Source organism: Pelobates fuscus, chromosome 6 (assembly GCF_036172605.1).
Source record: "Pelobates fuscus isolate aPelFus1 chromosome 6, aPelFus1.pri, whole genome shotgun sequence".
Taxonomy (NCBI): Eukaryota; Metazoa; Chordata; class Amphibia; order Anura; family Pelobatidae; genus Pelobates; species Pelobates fuscus.
The window spans coordinates 153,538,421-153,558,779 of NC_086322.1; the positions used below are offsets into that span (position 1 = coordinate 153,538,421).

The following is a 20,359-nucleotide window of genomic DNA, read 5'->3' on the forward strand; positions in this document are numbered from 1 at the left end:
GAAAATGCTCAGTTTTCTTTTAAATTTGAAACAAATATGTATTCCTAATGCTATAAAGCCCTAGTCACCTAAGCGGTGAATAAGGCCCCGTTCTGCGGCGAATAGATGGTTGATTAACCAAATATTTGCTTACCTTAATCTAGCGCCAGGCTCCCTCGGCACTGGTGACCTCACCTCTTCCATCGACGTCAGGTCCCGAGTGGAGCTGAATGCGCATGCGCGGCCAGAGGCGTGCGCACATTTAAACCCACCCATAGGAAAGCATTACTCAATGCTTTCCTATGGGGATCTTTTTGATGCTGGAGGTCCGTGAGATGGCCAGCGTCAAATAAGTGCGATTTATTTAGTGTAAATCGCGGAAGTGCCTCTACTGGCTGTCAGGGAGACCGCCACTAGAGGCTGGATTAACTCTGCAGCTGTAAACATAGCAGTTTCTCTGAAACTGCTATGTTTACAGCTGCAGGGTTAAAACTAGGGGGGGGGGGGGGGAGGTTCATTGAGCTGAAGTGGTCTGACTATAGTGGAACATTTAACTTTACAAAAATTCAGAGCACATCATGTAAGGGAAGAAGAAACAGAAACATTGAGTAAAAAGTATTTTGTGTTTTACAATTTGAGACTAGTCACAAAGAATAACTTATAAGGTTATTTACTAAAGTGAGAAGTCAAAGTGAATTTCAAATTTAAAGGGACACTATAGTCACCAGAACAACTACATCTTAATGTAGTTGTTCTGGTGAGTGTAATCATTGTATGCAGGCATTTTCATGCAAACACTGCCTTTTCATAGAAAAGGCAGTGTTTACATTGAACCTAGGAACAACTCCAAGTGGCCACTCCTCAGATGGCTACTGGAGGTGCTTCCTGGCTCAGTGCTGCACAGTAAGCAGCCCTGCCGTTCAGCGTCTCCACGCTCTGCATGGGGACGCTGAATTTTCCTCATAGAAATGCATTAATTCAATGCATCTCTATAAAGAGGTGCTGATTGGCCAAAACGGTGTTTGGCCCTGCCCCCTTGCCAATTTTAGCCAATCCAATGCTTACCCCATGGGAAAGCATTGGGTTGGCAAAAAACCCCGGCAATTCTGATGATGTCACAAAGGGGGCATGGCCAGCAGACCCACACAACGCTGGGAATAATGGGAGTTTCATTAACTTTTAAGGGGGCTAAGGGGGAGGGCAAACCACCTAAATGGTGGGTTTTGCACTATAGGGTAAGGAATACATATTTGTGTTCCTGAACCTATAGTGTTCCTTTAAGGCCACAATAGCTGAACTGAAAGCATAGTTAACTTACAGAATTTTTCCAATGTAGTTATTTTGACCATAAATTTGAAATTCACGTCAACTTCTCAGTTTAATAAATCAACCATCTAGAGTTGTATGATAGGAATGCATGTACATGCACACACTCATTTACATTTTGGAAAACACAGAAGCTCCCATTTTAAATTTCAAAGCCAACAGGGTTCCAAGATGAAAATAAAATACCTTTTCAAGTTCTTCTTCTGCAGCACGCTTCTCTCTCAAGGCACGGTCGATCTGACTCTGCTTCTCTCCACACTCCTTAAAACCAGAAAATAAGCTTTTAGTTTGTATGCAGTCTTCAGTTCTAAAGACCAATGTTTCTTTGTTTTTTTGTGATCAGGATTTTAGACATTTCAGAGCATAACAGATTTCAGGAGCCTATTTCCACAGGCAGAATATGATGAGTAAGTGGGAACATTCTTGAACATACAGAATAACTGCAAGAACTTATTTTAGTCTAAAAGAATTTAACTTGCATTAGGGAAACACCATCCTCATTATACAATCAAGTTTTTGTTTTTTTGCAAGACAACAGAGAAGATTTTTTATTTTCTTATAGCTTACATTCAAGAATTTTGTGACCAAGTGATTGGGATACATTGTTCAAGACTCGCATACAATAACAATGAAATGTTTGAATACACCAGCATGAAACCTTTGATGGTTAACTAGTGAGGCACCCAATTAAAAAAGTGCACCTTACTGCTGCATTATAAAAATCTTTATAAATTGAAGGAATTGAAATTCAAAAGGAATGCACCAAGTGAAGAAAGTTAAGATCTCAGAAACAAAATAAAAAAAAAACAAGTTAATTCAAGCTTGAGTATATTGTAACTGTATTGTTAATGCTGATTCATCACCTGTTAAAAATGCTGCACAGACACCTAACAACGCTTCTAATTCGCTATGGCAATCTCTCGGGTTACAGAGTTAACCTACAAAAATCTATGGCCATGCCATTCAACCTCTCGGCCCCGGAAACGGCACAACTGCTTGGTTGATAGTCAACTGATTGGATGAGATTTCATTTTTTTTTTTTTTTTTTTTTTTTTACATTTTATGAGTACAGAGATGCTCATACAATACAGAGAGCTGAACATAATACAGAGATGCTCATACAAAACAACAAGCTGGGCACAACATGAAGTTATCTATAAAATCATACTGAGATAACCATACCACAAACAAAGCTGAAACAATATTTAGATAAGACACAGAGCTGGGAACATTACAAATAAACCTAAACAATACCCAGAGCTGAGTAGACTATAGATATACAGCAGGTAGACCTGAATAAAAAAACTGAGAAATAGCACATGAATCGCACACAGTCAGGATCACTGCGATGGATTACACAGAGCTGTAAAACAGAGATATCTGCACAGTATATGTCTCTGTAAAATGCTTCTCTTTACCTTCCTATCCCCTCTCTTAGCTCTCCCTCACATGATCTCATCTTCAATAGTGCTAATGGCTTTCTAGTAAATATAGCTGCTATTTTGCAATATGTCAGCTACTCCATTTGCACATGGTTGTAGCATCAAGATAATGATAGACTCCAATCAAGTCAACTAAGTCACTATTAGCTCTCAGCACACAGTGTACATTGTGTTAACCCCTTAAGGACACGACATGTGTGACACGTCATGATCCCCTTTTATTCCAGAAGTTTGGTCCTTAAGGGGTTAAAGCAGCAGGATACGAATAGACTTATTACTTACCTTTGCAGCTGGCAATAGAATTAATCTGCAGTGGTCAGATGGAGCCAAGAAGTAGCTGACATGGTTAACAGAAGCAACAATCATTACAGATTAAAACCGACATTAGTCAAAATCAAATCATTACTCAGAGTCACAGACCCAGTCCTGCAGTTTGAAGCTTCACAACTTTTTAACTAGACACAGCAAGAGTGTTTCAGGTTTCGAGTGACTGAGCACTTTAAAGAACATGGTGGGTGTGCACAGTAGTCGTTATTAAAACTATTAATGACAGGCAGCATAGTGCTCAGAAATGTCCCCCTTTCCTAGTCTATACCTGGCTTTATAAATATAGTAATTATATAGTTGAGTAATTTCCCTTGCTTAATTAGCCCTCAGGCAGTCACTAGGAATATTGAGGGAGACAAAAAGATACTATTATACACTTACATTTGGCAGGGTCTCTCTCTGTTACCTCCTGGGTTCTTTCTCCTGTGGGCACTGCAACCCCATGCCCTGGTGCTATCAGCCAATTATGGCCCCTGAATAGAGAGGCCCATAAATGCCTCCACATGGCTGCTCAATTTTCTTGATTTTCTTGATTGGGTAACTAAAATAATAGATCATGGTGGAGCAGTAGACATTGTTTACCTAGATAAGAAGGCTTATCAATACACTGCAATCTTTAAGTTTGGATTCCGATATTGTTGAATGGGTAAGGCAATAGCTGAGTGACAGGCAACAGAGGGTTGTAGTCAATATTCAAAGCACGGTCTGGTTACCAGTGGGGTACCTCAGGGATCTGTACTTGGACCCATTTTCTTTAATATTTTTATTAGTGATATTGCAGAAGGTCTTGATGGTAAGGTATGTCCTTTTTGCTGATGATACTAAGATTTGTAACAGGGTTGATGTTCCAGGAGGGATAAGCCAAAGGGCAAATGATTTAGGTAAACTAGAAAAATGGTCAGAGTTGCGGCAACTGACATTTAGTGTGGACAATTGCAAGATAATGCATCTTGGACGTAAAAAAGGGATAAAACAGAATATTTGATAGAGTCCTAACCTCAACATCTGAGGAAAGGGATTTAGGAGTAATTATTTCAGATGACTTAAAGGTAGGCAGACAATGTAATAGAGCAGCAGGAAATGCTAGCAGAATGCTTGGTTGTATAGGGAGTATAGCAGTAGAAACAGGGAAGTGCTCATGCCATTGTACAGAACACTGGTGAGATCTCACTTGGAGTATTGTACGCAGTATTGGAGACCGTGTCTTCAGAAGGATATTGATACTTTAGAGAGAGTTCAGAGAAGGGCTACAAAACTGGTTCATGGATTGCAGGATAAAACTTACCAGGAAAGGTTAAAGGATCTTAACATGTACAGCTTGGAGGAAAGACGAGGCGGGGGGAATATTATTATTTAAATACATAAAGGGAATCAACACAGTAAAGGAGGAGACTATATTTAAAAAAAAAAAAAACTACCACAACAAGATGACATAATCTTAAATTAGAGGGGCAAAGGTTTAAAAATAATATCAGGAAGTATTACTTTATGGAGAGGGTAGTGGATGCATGGAATAGCCTTCCAGCTGAAGCGGTAGAGGTTAACAGAGTGAGGGAGTTTAAGCATGCGTGGGAAAGAAGGCATAAGGCTATCCTAACTATAAGATAAGGCCAGGGACTAATGAAAGTATTTAGAAAATCGGGCAGAGTAGATGGGTCAAACGGTTCTGATCTGCCATCACATTATGTTTCAATAAAAATGCCTGAAATTCCTTCTTAAAGGAGACAAGGCATGTGCAAAACCTGCTGAGACATGGCAGATTTCAAGCCAGACATTTTTTTACTTGCCTAGATGCTCTCAAGTAGGCTTCTTCAAACTGCTACCAATGATGGGAGAGGGGTCCTTCTGAACTGAAACCTGTTACAGAATTAAAGTGACACTACTCTTTTCCCCAATATTTTTTGGCTTACCACTCTCCCTGCTAGAAAAAAAATGATCTTCGTGTTTCTAAACTATGGCAACATTTTTATACCCACATAAAAACTGGTGGGATGCTGCCTGAAGTGCCCCTATGAATGAGCCACCACTGCCTGGAACAGTATACACTATGTTCAAATACAAATACATTAGCAATGCTGCTTTTACCAAAGATGTTCTGTTAGCTAGTTTTCCTGTGTAAAGATGACTTATCTTTTTTGGGAGGAGGGGGGAGGGAGGATAAAACCCTTTAAACTCTCCTGCACACCTGTGAACCATTTGTACATTCACACAGGAAAAACAAATGACGTAAGTGAGGGCATAAACTGCTACAATGACTTAAAATGAATGCATTCTAACCTTCCCATTCACATACAATCTCTGGTGTAAATAAACATGATTTTCAAATTTGATGATTATGCTATATAGATAAACGTGTTTTGTGAAACTGTGCTTGTAATTGTTTGTTAAGGTTTAACAGCAGAAAAAACATAATGAGAAAAGTGGTTATAGAGAAATTATGTTTAATGCCTTCATGGCAATGTGCTTTTATACTCTGACAGTCTTATAAATGCATAAAGGGGTTTAAAGTGTATAACAAAACAAATTTTAAAAAAAGAATTCTTGATGGAACTGACTAGTATTGATTACAAGAGACAGAGACTTTATTTCATGCAGCCCCATCCATGCTTCAGAAAATGGGGATGTCTGTTTGCAATGTTCTGCAGGAAAAAAGCAGCAAGCTGTAATTGAGCAAGTACCTTGCTAAACCGACACTGTAGGTTTGCACATAGGCTGGTAGTCTTTGCACTTAATACTTTCTGGGACTGACCCACTGGAATATTTACCAGAGGACTATGGCATCTAATACTTACAAGTCTGCTAGAGTACAATGAATGTGGATGATGTCCTCAAAAGGTATTTGCCAGTGGCTGCAGGGTGAAATGAAATGGTGAACGTGACATTCACAACACCGTGCAACTTCAGCAGAATCCGACTGTCAAATCTATATTTACATTGCATGTTTCACATGAGTAGGACCATCAATACTGAGATCTAAGAGTCTGTCTGCAAAAAAAGAGGCCATTCATAACATACCTCCTGCTACATATACAATTGACAAGCCTGTCCTATCTCCACACACACCAACTTGTTGACTGCTTTCATGAACTCCATCCTACTGACTGGGACTTCACATATTACTGACAATCACACCACACATATACCAGGACAAGGTTTATTTTTTTGCTTTTCCTTCTCCTGCTTAGATGCCCTAACATTCTACCGATGACATGGACAGGTCATTGCCTCCTCAGGATGAGTCTCACATTGTCTCGCTTTCACCCATGGCAATGCTCAATCTGCTTAAAGGAATCACTCGTTTTGGAATCCTTGGTTGTAGACGAAACCCGGTCTTGCCATTCGCAATTATCTCTGATACCAGACATCACCAACATGGTTTCTTTAGATGCCCATATGTCTGTGCTCTGACACTTTACCACACTCTGCTCTCATCGAAAGAAGCAATATACCCAACACATAGGTGACCTCAACCTAGAACTCACAGAGCTGGAAAAGAGGCACAAACAAACAGGCAACGTCGAAATGTACGCTAAGCTTCTCTTAACAAGTAGCAGATGCTATGAACACTACTATTAAGCATTTCTTTTGTCAGTACATACACATTCTTTATGAACAAGGCAATTCATGTGAACTGCTCCTGGCATGGCTTTTTTGTAGCATCGTAGACCACATTCCAGGACTTGCAAAATGGGACTTTCAATGTCTTCTTTGGCTGAGACAAATTAATGCAATTAAAATGTTTGTACTCTCATGCCTACTTTTCCTCTTCCAAACACTCCTCATATCTCCAGCATATTTCAAGCAACTTCGCGCAGAGGTATGCAGCTTTGTATGTAGACAACGGTTTCCATTAACTGTGTATCCCTTATTGGTGCTCCCAAAACTGAGAGTTGGTCTGCATTTGCTTGATTTTTAAAAATACTATGCAGCTACACATCACTCAAGGATTTTGCAGTGATGTAACTCTAGCACATTCAAAATGTGAGTGACCTTGGAGCTGGTTACTTCCAATGTCGACATGGAACCTCTCCTATGAGTATGAGAGACACCTGGCTTCACCAAACCCATACACACTACCCTAATGGTTTGTCATCGCCAAGGTATTTCCTAAGTACTGCCCCGACACCCTTATGGGAAAATAGAGACTTCCCGGCAGAAACTCAAGCTCCACTCCACAAATTATTCACTGATAATTTGCATCCAAGAGTTCACCAAGTTATGCACACACAGAGCCCAAACTATTCAGAGGCTGCTAGGTACTTGGGCGCTTGAAGTTGTGATCTTTTTAATCTTTTTTCCTAGAGTGGAACTATTTTTTTTTCTGTTGTGTCATTGTGGTAGTTGTAAATTCTGGACTTTCCCCAGAGTCTGCCTGGTTTCCTTTCCAATCTATCTAGGCCCTTTTCCCCTTTACTTTCCCCTGCTACTTGGTACTGCAGTACTAATTCGATATCCACTGTTTATGACAAATAAATGTTTCTGTATCACATTTTGCCTGACATATGTTTCTATATTTATGTTTGGTATGCTGAAATTATCACTGTATGCCAATTTATCGTTAATAAGGTATTATTGACAATTAATTCCACCAAAAAAAAGTAATTCACTTGTTCTTGCCCCCTAGAACCAAATTTGCCTGCCATCCTCCACCTTATGCTGAGGTTTTGTTTTTCTTTAAGAGCTACGTCTTTCTGTCTCTCCGTGATTTGTAAAGTTTAATGTATATGCAGAATTTTTAAAGTAATTTTCAAAGAGTATTTCCAGGGTAGTATTTGCCAATAGGCTTTTTCTGAATGTATTTCAATATCACAGCCTGTTCCTTATGTGCATTAATAATTATAGTTCAGAAGATGCTTTGGCAACAGTGGCCATCCTCCTCTATATTATTCTTGACTCCCTAGAAGCGTCTGCTCAGGCAGTTGTTGCAAGGCACTGGTTTTCTAACTACTCAGCAGGCTGTATGTTAACAAGGGAAAATAAATGTACTTCCACAGTGATGTAAATAATGGATGTGATAAAACAGAGCACACATGATGTTTTTATGAAAACCATAAGCCATTGAGAAGTAAGGTGTAATGTTATATGGTCACCTCTTGCCTCACTTTTTCTCCTGTAGGCCCGGATGATGCAATAATTATTTGCAATGTGACTGGGGTATTAAGTTGAACAGTCTACAAAATGCTCGCTGAAAGGCAAATGTGTAGTCATACACTAACATGCATTTAACTACATGACACATAAATATACACACAAATACGTTTACTTACATTTATCCACACAGAAATGCCTCATGCATTAAAATACAGAGCTAATCAGGGTAATGCAAGGCCACGCTCATTGGCTAATCATATGTGTGTTCTAAAAGTGATGAGTTTCTTCATCACAAATTCTGACAGTTTTCACAAAAAAATCAGTTGCCTCACCAAATTGTGCATATATTTGCCATGGCATGTAACTACTGTTTTTGTGTATAGTATAACATTTAGGGGTATCAATTGACATCAATGAATACACTATTCAAACATGTGTCTGTTTTCTGACAAAACATAGCTATCAGATTTGAAAATATTTCCTATATTCACTTGTGAATAGTTACATACCATCTGAAGGGCAGAGACATCTTCAGTCAAACGTGAAATCTGTACGTTAAAAAGTTTCTTTGTATTCTCAACCTGAAAACACAACAGGTACACATTTCACAAATATACAATGTAGGGAAAAAAAACAGTAAGCTGTCAATTTGATAAGATAATATTTCAGCTAAGAAACTAGGTGATCTGTCTTTCTATGAACAGATTAGAATACAGATAAATATGTAAATACTCTACTACACAATATGGTACCTCTAACCGCGTAAATCTTATTTAGAATTATGGATTACCGAACATGAACAATGTTATGCATTAGTGGTAGCATAACTAAATTACCAATATATACTCGAGTATAAGTCGACCCGAATATAAGTCGAGACCCCTAATTTTACCCCCAAAAATTGGGAAACTTATTGACTCGAGTATAAGACTAGGGTGGAAAATGCAGCAGCTACTGGTAAATTTCTAAATAAAATTATATCCCCAAAAATTATATTAATTGAATATTTATTTACAGTGTGTGTATATAATGTGTATGAGTGCAGTGTGTGTATGAATGCAGTGTGTGTATGAGTGCAGTGTGTGTATGTGATGCAGAGAGTGTGTGTGTGTGTGTGTGTGTGTGTGTATGAATGCAGTGTGTGTGTGATGCAGAGTGTGTGTGATGCAGAGTGTGTGTGATGCAGAGTGTGTGTGATGCAGAGCCTTGGTGGGGGGTGGGCATTTTCATTATTATTATTTTAATATAATTTTTTTGTTATATTATTAATATATTTTTTTATTTTATTTATTTTATTTTATTTAAATTTGTATTTATTTTTTCATCCCCCCTTCATGCTTGTTAGCTGGCCAGGGAGGGGGGCTCTCATTCCCTGGTGGTCCAGTGGATGGGCTGTAGGAGGGGGCTGGCAGAAAGCTGTACCTTACCTTCACAGCAGCACCTGTCAGCTCCCTTCTCTCTCCTCCGGTCGGCTCCCTCTGTAAGTCTCATGGCCGCGCGGAGCATTGCCACGGGTTCACTCTGACCCCGCGGCTCTCGCGAGACTTGCAGAGGGAGCCGACCGGAGGAGAGAGAAGGGAGCTGACAGGTGCTGCTGTGAAGGTAAGTAACAGCTCTCTGCCAGCCCCCAACAGGACCACCGGGCTTATAATGAGCCAGGCGGTCCTGTCTGTATTATGGCAATGTAAGTTGCCATAATACAGACACTCACTCGAGTATAAGACAAGTGGGGGTTTTTCAGCACAAAAAATGTGCTGAAAAACTCGTCTTATACTCTAGTATATACGGTATGTAGGTTTAAACATAAGCAACATTTAACGTGGCACTGTCATGGTTGCATCAGTTTTTTTTTTTTGGTTTTTTTAAACACCCCTCCCGACTCCACAACATCTAATTTCCCCCTAGTAACCACCATATACCCCTAGGCATGTGGCTGCTCACTGTTAAAAAAAAAAAAAACAAAGCCCCCTGGCCCCACCCATGAGCGGCGGGTGGGTTCCCTAAATTACAATGGAGGGGAGGAGGTGGGGCGAGGCATAGCAAATATATATACGGCAAAAAATAGTCCCTACTTTGTCTTATGTTTTAAAGAAAACTAGAGCAGACAGGAAGAAATGAAGAACAGATCCTGAGAGAGGGAAAGAAGAGGAAGCGATTAGGGAAAGGTAAGTGTGGCATGACAGTGCCGCTTTAAGACTATATATGTCAATAGCTGCATCAATCTTGGGTACCAGATTTCAAGTAAATATGTGCCTAACTGATCTGCTCAAAATAAATACTACAAACTGTATTAATGACATTTGATTATTGTATGATGTATGTACCAGAATGTTTAAGAACTTCTAAGTAACTAGAGATGTAACAAAATAAATTTTTTGATTTTACGGGAACAAGGATGCTCCCAATAAAGTCACAACTTGTCTAACTGACCAGGGCATGTGGGATTCAGGTTGGTGGTCTGTGGCTTTAAGGAATACTCACTGTAAGGGTTATTCAATAAAGTTTGAATTACTCAGCATTCAAAATGAATTTCAAATTTTTAGTAAAATAGCCAAACTGAAAAATTTCACCAAGACGGTGAATTCAATTTCAATGCTTGACAGTCCAGTCTTCAGTAAATAATCCTGTAGGAGCGATAAAATGCGAAGAAAATGCTATCTGGCAAGATATTTGGATTTAACTGGCAAGATATTTAGATTTAACATAAAAAGCCAGGACAAGCTTTTATTAATAGGTTTCATCAGTAGAGCTTGCGTAGAATTGTTGCAGCACATGTATATTTTGATATAAGTGAGCAGCTGCTGCTGCCATTTACATCTATCAAAATTCCCTGTCACCCGCACTGTGGATCTACACAGGAAGCTAAATACATTATTCCTTCTACTCTTAACACTGTTTAAAAGATTTTGTAAAAGGCTTGCTTGAAAGCATTATTTCTGTAGGTGGATTGCTAGGTAACGGGAAATGTAAAATCTGAACTGTTTGCGCATAGCTGAGTAAACACTGCAGACATATGTATTATATGCCTTTTACAGTCTATACTGCTAGGGTTTAGAATAAACATCTGCAATGCCATTTTTCAATAAGGTAGTCAATTCATTTTAATCCAATTATTTTATATGTAGCCTGAAATTTTGGAGTGGAACCAACTGTCATGATTAATGAGGTGTGATCATTAGCTGCTGCACACTTTTACTTGCATGGAATACACACAAGCGATTACCAGCAGAGGCACTGTACGTACATTATATAAATGCTGTTGAGGTTGTGTCCACAGCGAAAGAGTACATTTGTGGACTTACACAGTGGTGAACTGATAAACAAATTCACAAATTGCTGTCAGTTTCCCACTTTACTGTTTGCCGAGTATATTTTTCTCATTAAACTCTTCAGAATAAAACAATACCCACAATGGATACTTTTGGTGAAGATACAATGCGATATAAGAGACCTGGCCAAATTATACCCCATAAATGCATACTGTTTGTGAAAGCACCGCGTGGTATGTCATATGATATATTTTGAGCCTTACTATACAGCCATTTTTGCACCATTTTTTTTCCATAGTGTATGATATTTTATGTTGATGTTTCTTTACATGCACAATGCAATTTAGTGGTTCATTTTGTAAACATGATATGTACTACTGTAATAAAAATTACTAAAATGTGCTCAGCTACATCTCCGGAGTACAGAATGACCCTCTTTGTATACCCTTGTCAAGCTTTTGTGAAAATATGGGGTTGATTTTAAAACCAACCCAGTGCAGTTTTTTTAAAAGAAATGCCAAACTGAAGATGGGTCTGTGGTGCATTTTGAGGCAATTTATGTAGCTCACATATTTAACCAGGCTAGCGGTATTCCCGAGCGTGACTCGGGGTTAATTTTCGTTGCCAGAAGCGGTAACCCCGAGTCACGCTCGGGGTAGATAACAGAGCTGGCAGCGGAGTCTCCTTACCTTCTCCTTGCGATCCAGCGATGTCCCCGCGCTGTGATTGCCGGTGAGAGCTCCGGCGGATGCCTCCATCTGACTTCCTGGTTCCGTCTCTGTGAGCCGCAGAGGCTCATGGGGGCGGAACTGGGCGGGTAATTCAAATGTTTCACACACACATAAAGTTAGGTGATACAGTGAAATCCTGTCAGATTACATTGTATCACCTCAGATTTGACACAGTATCACCTCAGATTTGAAATTTGATCATCCTACACTGCCCTGCCTGCCCTTTTTGCTGTAATTTCTGCCCATAAAATAAATTTTTTACCATGGCATCAAAGCGTCACTTTAGCATCTCCAAAGCGGGTTTGGATCAGATGAGTGACAGCGGCAGCGACACAGAGCCCCTCGCAGAATTGAGCGACTGCGATAGCGATTCGTGGCAAGATTCGTCATCCGACTCTGACAGTGACCAGAGAAGTGGCGACAGCGACAATTCTGCACCCGAGCTCAGTGATGTGCGCACTTGGTGCCTTATTGATTGTGGTATGGATGAGGTACCGCCGCCAAGATTTCCGTTTACTGGATCACCTGGGATGAAGGTAGACGTTGAGCACAATGATCCTTTGGCATACCTAAAATTATTTCTCACAGATGACGTCATTGAAAAGATTGTCACAGAGACAAATCACTACAACGAGCAGCAATCAGCTACTCCGCATAGCAAGTTTTCCAGGAACAGAAAATGGGAACCGGTATATTATTTATTAGATTATAATTCATGATTTTATGTTTCGAACTTTATCACATCTGAGATTACTTTTGGTCAGGTTTAAGAAAGTAATTACTGGCCTACAATACATAACACCAAATTTCCATGCAAAAAAATGGTACCGCTTTTGGTACAAAATTCCTGACATAATCATACCGCCAGGGAGGTTAAAAAAATAATAAGTTACAGGAAGTTATGTCTGTTCAGTTAATGCAGACATTAAATCCAAGGAGCCCAGATGACTATGTACTATGTTCAAGGAAGCTGCGGCTACCATAGCTTCTATTGTTTGTATTTCTTCTAGCCTCTGCATCTAGTGTTGGATGCTTGGAGCAATGTTTTGACGCTAAAAGAGCGGGATCAATCTCCTTGCAGTAATCTAGAATTTATCTACTGCTCTGTAAATAGCCTCCTAAATGCTTCAGGAGCCTCCCGTGTGTGATTAAAGTTCAATTTACTGAGCAGGAGATAAAAAACTTATAAAGCAAGTTAACATCTGATTGAAAATGAAAGCAGTCAGGGGAGGTGTGGCTTGGGCTGTATTAACAAAAACAAAAGTGATTTGACTCTTAAATGGCAGAGAATTGAGCAGTGAGACTAAAGGGACACGACCTATGCAGCAAATCTGCTTAAAGGAGCACTCGTTTTCCTGGCACTAGGGTCATTAGGTCCCCCCCACCCTCAGGGCCCCGCTGGGTTCAAGGGGTTAAAACCCCTCTCCATGCACGCATTCAAACAGCCCATAGGAAAGCATTACTCAATACTTTCCTATGGACGTCCAGCGTCTTCTAACTGTGATTTTCACAGTGAGAATCGCGGAAGCGCCTCTAGCGTCTGTCGGTGAGACAGCCACTAGAGGCTGGATTAACCCTCAGTGAAACATAGCAGTTTCTCTTAAACTGCTATGTTTTCAGCTGCAGGGTTAAAACTAGAGGGAAACAAGTTACCTGCGCTCTCTCCTTAATCCCTATGTATTTTTAAACAAATTGAGTTTTTTTTAGTTACCTCCAATGGCCATGAGAGGATGAGCCCACCTGCCAACGTCAAGGCAGACCCCCCCTAGGTGGGTCCTAACTCTAACCATTCACCTTGCCCAATACATAGTAAAAACCAAAGAAAGACAAGTTACCTTCGCTCTCTCCTTAATCCCTATGTATTTTTAAACAAATGGAAGTTTTTTAGTTACCTAGAATATATTGGGGCTGATGTGTACTGTAGTCATTGTAGCCGCCCAGTAGTGATGGGAGTTGAGCGCAGGACTTTTCTTTCTGCATTTGTATCCATTTTTTGTATTACTCAGCCTTGTTACAATGCAGCCGCCCATCCCATGTGTTCTCTATTAAGGGTTAATAATGTATAGGGGTGTATATAAAAAATACCCCTTTCTGTCTCATTAGAGATTTTTGCCAGAGGCTCAAGGAAGCAAGGTGAATGGTTAGAGTTAGGACCCATCTAGGGGGGTCTGCCTTGACGTTGGTAGGTGGGCTCATCCTCTCATGGCCATTGGAGGTAACTAAAAAACCTCTATTTGTTTAAAAATACATAGGGATTAAGGAGAGAGCGCAGGTAACTTGTTTTTCACTATATATTGGGGCTAATGTGTACTGTAGTCATTGCAGCCGCCCAGTGATGGGAGTGAGCGCAGGACTTTTCTTTCTGCATTTGTTAAAACTAGAGGGACCGGGCATCCAGAATACTTCATTGAGCTGAAGTGGTGCCTATGGTGGTCCTCTAAACTAAAGTTGTTTTGATGCCTATAGTATCCCTTTAATTGTACTCAGCAATATCTCCTGAGTACAATAGCCCATATGTATACAATTGCAAAGTAATAATTATACTCCAAATATAAATACCCAATCCTATACCAAACCCTAATTTTAAAAAAAATCCCAATACCAAATCTAACCTAACCGTAATCCCATTTCCAATCCTTATTATAACCGCAATCCTTACCCTAGAAATAGGGTTAGAACGATTTTCTCCCTAAACATAATCCAACAACTATTCTGAAACCTAATCCCAATACTAAAATGTATTTAAAACCTAATCCGAAATATACTTATACTAAGCCTAATCCCAAGGGTTTGTCTCTGCTAATATCAGTACTGAAATTAGCAAACGGAATTGTACTCTAAAACAGAGAGCAATATGTTGCTGCTACTAGTTATTTTAAGAATGACAAACACATGACTGTTACATTGAAAAAAAAGCATGTTCAATGCTTTGTGCTTGGTGCTGGGCAACTAGCAAAGCCCAGCACCAATAAAAATGGCATTGAGGAAGAGACTGTTCAAACACTGGGAGTCTCACAAGTCCCAGATCCACTTGATTGCAAAGCTGTCGCGTTCTATATGGAGATGATGGACTTTCAGCACTGCATGCAGCTCATCAGAGAGTCGGGGGCCATTAAAAAATTGTGCCAACTGGGAGACCCAAGTGTTTATTAATACCTGGGTCTACCTTAAGTGAGCGAAGATTTTACCTTCTCACACTGTCTGAAATGGACATGTAGATCTTCATAAATGACGTCATGCCAAGCTAACTTTGAACTCTGCATGTAGATCATCTGTCAGTTTGGGGCCCACTATAAATGGCCCAGCTGACCCGAGGACAAACCAAGGTATTGATTGTATTTAAATTTAGTTTTAAATGAGGTGCACTTGGGGGATAGCACTGCTATAAATGCCTGTCTTTCAGCGCACCATGCAGCTAACTAAAAAATCTGGACACACTAAAAATGGCCCCAGCTGACAGGGAGGGCTCCCTGATGTGAGCAGGGATTTAACCCCACAATTTAAAACCACTCTGTCACTGTCTGGAGTCTTTGAAGAGTTTGCAAAGAACTCAGACAGTGACATCGCCACTCAGGATCCAGCGGCTGGCAGGGAAAAGTATTTAACTGAACCTCTCCCTCACTGGTGCAGCCATGCTCTTCCTGCCAGAAGCCGACATCAGCACTGTGAGAGAACAGCATTAAGATCTATGGAGTATCCCACGAGGTCCTCAATAGATAGAGCTTGATTTCTGTACAGCGGTCACTGGTTACAGCTAGGGGAAATGACAAGCTTGACGGCAGTAGCTTTGTGTCAAGCTTTATAAAGCAAAGGAAAAGTACTGAGTCAAAGTAGTCCCTACCTCTTTTGATTGTGTTGGAATTTCAGATTCTATCTTTATGAAATACTTATTTTGGAGGGGATGGGGAGGTGACAGTGCCGCTATCAATACCAGTTTGCAGCGCTCACTTTGAGCGCTGCAAATAGAGCAATGGTCAGTCTGGGGCCATTAATTCTAAACCCAGCTGATACCTAAGGTTCGGAGTGACTTGCAGGGAAATAATCCCCTTATGGCTAAATACTGCATGAAGATATTATCCAGTCACGGGTCCTTAAGTGAAGGACAATCATGACGGAATTATTTTGTCATGCGTTGTTAAGGTGTTAAAAGAACAGAATTAAAAAATTCAAATACAGGCAACAGATGCAGTTATCAGTTTTCAGCTCAGCTCAATTTTAACTTACCTGCTGATAGAATGCCACCTGGGTATTGGTCTTGCCTTTTTTTAACACTCTCATTCTTACAAGAGTGCCAAGTAACTTGCAAAGAGGTAGCAACATAGAATGTGTGAATTATTAACCTGTTATCTCTTTATTGGGGCTTATGTTTGTGACTAGTTTCTGAGACTAATAGGTGAAAACCATTATTCACATTATTTTGGATTTTTTAAACAAATTTAATCACATCAATCATGTAAAATATGTGGCTACATCAACACAAAACAAATGTGAATGATATGCATTATTATTTCAAGGTTCTTAGTCATATTTCACTCACACAAACACAGCAATGCTATATGACACAAAGCACAAGAAATTCTTTATTCTCACAATACTGAAGCAGCATGTGGCAAAAAGAAAAGCAGCACATACAAGGGTTTCATACTGCTGCCCTGTTACAGACAATGCTGTGCAATAAGTGATAATGGTTAGTTAAGAACTACATACCTCTCGTCGGGTTTTCAATGCTGCTCCCTGGATTAACTCTGCTATAGCCACTTTCATATTCTCAATTTCTTCTTCCTTTTGCTTCTCTCTGAGCAGAGCCTTTAAATAACAAGTGAGTTTGAGAATGCAAAACTCTTATTATTGTTATTATTATTTTATTATTTATGTAGCGCCATCAGATTCTGTAGCGCTGTACAATCTTACACTATAACACTGGAGAAAAACATACTTAACGCCTTAAGGACACATGACATGTGTGACATGTCATGATTCCCTTTTATTCCAGAAGTTTGGTCCTTAAGGGGTTAAAAACAGGTCGGGTTAAAAAAAAAAAAAAAATACCCACATTTTACAGTTATTTATTTTGCAGTTGTGCAACTCCTTCTTCTCAAGAGGGAAGGACACATTCACTTCCCCCAAATCGTTGGAGTAAATATTTAGGTCTGGGACTAATCATGTAAATCAATCCAAGATGGCTTCCCCCAGAAGATAAAGAATTGTTTGCAATGGTGACAGATTCGCTATAGATTATTCTACTTCTGCAGATAAGGGGTTTATGTGAATTTTGTGAGCATTTCTAACAAATTAACTTTTAGCGCAAAGAGAATCACAGGAGTGATTTTAAGCTGCAAAATCATTGCCAACAATCAAAAAATGAGCTCAGCCAATAATGGCAACATTTAGGTTCAAGGAGATCCGCAAGCAAGCCAACAAGAGCAGGGACCACGTCTAAGTTGAAAGACCATTGATAAAAATCCAACATTTAGTACAGGAAGTCACAGGACTGTATTTGCAATGAAGAACCAGTGATAACAAGCCAACATTTAGTGCCGGGAATCACAAGACTGTGCATGAGATGAAAAGGCAATGTTAACAAGCCAAAATTTAGTGTGAGATCACGGGACAGTTGAGGCTTAAGGAGCACTGTTAACTGTTAACAAGAAAATGCTTAGAGCAAGGAAAGAAAAGGCAGTGTGAAATGACAGGGCATTATAGATAAGTCAACATGTAATGCAGGTATCTGCTATGGAGATAAAAGCAGTGTATGTATTGGGCTTGACTTGAACATTGGTACATATGTTGTACATTTAACCCAATTTTATACATCTAAGTTGTGGATATAATTATTATAGTAAAAATCTGGGAAGTCTGCCAAACATTTCAAATACTGCAGAAAGATATCAGTGGTGTAATATGCCAGAAATAGTGATATACATTCTCAATTTACATGTGCAAGGTAAAAAATCACATTGATTGCACAACACCCTAACCTTATCAGCAATCTATAATAGCTCACAGTTTTAAGCTCATAAACCTCTGAGAGATTGATCACACACAGGTTGAATGATTGCAACGTCAAATGTAATCATAATAATGATTGCTTTTCTACTTTTAAAAAAAGATCCAGTCACATAAAATGATTTGGAAAATTGTTAAACAACGCTTTTAATATAAAAATATGTATTAACTGTAAAACATTCAAATAGTTATTCGCAAATACTCAAAAACAATACCGAACAAAAGTACAGCATACAGAGACAGCAAATGGTATACAGATCTTGTAGAAAAAATAAGCTGTAAACACGACCTAAATATTGACATACCTGTATTAGTTACTGGTTTTGCACATCATCTGACGTCCTTTTTTGTACTCAAATAAAACCGCACATTCTCCACCAACAAGCGCAATGTGATAATGTTGAGTAGCAAATTAATAGCTAGATTATCTGCGCTTCCTTCATGCCGTGTTGGTGGTGGTGTGTGGGCTAATTATACAAAAGTATGGTTTTGATCTGCCACGGTTGAACACCCAACAACCAATTTAGGAATTCACAGAGCATCAAAGAGAGGGGGTGTGATGGCATCTAGTGATAATAACACTCCCTTATCCAGTGATTCATTGCACGCGTTTTTAACTCACATTTCCCATTTTTTTGGGTCCTACTTCAACACTTTCAAAGGCTGCCGTTTAAACATCTTCATTGCCATGCCTCAGTTTGCTCATATCGCCTAATTAATGCAAAATCGCCACCATTTTCAGTCCACCAAAATTCCATTTTAAAATCTATTACACTCTCATACAAGTGAGCTAAAACTATTTTGAGACGCAAGTGGGGATTTACTGAAGGGCAAGCTATTGAGCATCTCTAAGCTTTTGTAAAAAAAATTTAACGCTCTGATATTTTCTGTTTATGTCTCAATACTCTTATACATTTTTCCCCATCATTGTATCCATCTCTCTGCCATACACCAACCTCCCTCAGTTGCCAAAATTATTTGGTTCTATTTCTACTTTATAATAACTACATAATCTCTGAAATATGCAAAGCATCCAAGAAGGACTATATACAATTTAAAATACATTTCTAGCATCCGGGGAAATGCAAAAAAAATTACATTTCTTCCAAGGTGGCATTTCCAAAACTTTGCAAATATATGTCTTAAGAAAAAGATTCCACCCCCATATTTCTTTCCCCATCTCTTTAATTGTTGGCTTGTGCTTGCTCATTCACTTATTCAACATTCATACACTGCATTCATACAATGCATTCATACACTGCTACTTTATTCTGCATACTAGTACAGTGGAACCTCGGTCCTGGAACGCTCCCTTACTCTAACAATTCGGTACACAAACTTTAATATTTAAGAAAAAAAAATGTCTCTGTATTAGAACAAAGGGGATATTAGAACAAAATCACACAGCATTAACCTTGTTGGTACCGCTTTGAAACCTTGTTAGTATGATGAATTGGCCTCCTAACACTAGACAAAGCTAACAGAGCTCCATTCTGCCAGCCAACAGAGCTGACAGGTAAAGTGAAGTTACATTTTCATTTCATTTACATTGTGTTTATTGATTTTCTGTATGAATTTATGCATTTAAGGTATTGTTAACTATAAAACTTGTGATAAAATTCTGTAATTTTGGGGGTCTGGAACAGATTAATCTTATTTACATTAATTGTTATGATAAACATTGATTTGGTCTTCAAACTAAATCAGTTCTCAAATAGCCTTCTGGAACGGATTAAGTTTGAGTTCCGAGGTTCCACTGTATATGGTGTGTTATGTCCACTTGTTTATTTCAATAAAAGAAAATTATTTAAAAAAAAAAATATACATCACAGTTATAATATTGCAAGGATGTGTGGGATAGAAGTTTAGAGAAAATATGAGAAATATTGATATACTAGACACTAGAGGCTAGTAAACTACAACTCCCACAAATCTCTGTCAGCCATTAGCTGTGCTTTTGATTTAAAATGTCTCAGATAAGAAGAAAAAAAAAAAAAGGAAGTAAGGAGTGCTTAGTTGTCATATCATAGAGCACTCTGGGTGGAATAGCACATTTTATATAGTAGCTGGCGTCCTACCCTTTACACAGATAATGAAGAATGGTTCTCCAATCAACATAGTTGGAAAGCTGGGGCATTGCTAAATATATACACAAGATTAATAGACGTCTGTAAAATTATAGCTAGTT

The 20,359-nt window shown here is 39.1% G+C and overlaps 1 protein-coding gene across 1 annotated transcript in view; it reads right to left on the reverse strand.

Annotated features, from left to right (window-relative positions):
• The window catches only part of SCLT1 (sodium channel and clathrin linker 1), a 149,537-nt gene that overhangs the window by 56,762 nt on the left and 72,416 nt on the right, over positions 1-20,359 (reverse strand). Inside the window, exons 14-16 of the mRNA XM_063458431.1 lie at positions 16,873-16,971; positions 8,675-8,746; positions 1,492-1,566 (exon numbers count right to left, since the gene is read on the reverse strand). Of these exons, the coding sequence (XP_063314501.1) occupies positions 1,492-1,566; positions 8,675-8,746; positions 16,873-16,971 (246 nt within the window). The remainder of the gene's footprint in view (positions 1-1,491; positions 1,567-8,674; positions 8,747-16,872; positions 16,972-20,359) is intronic.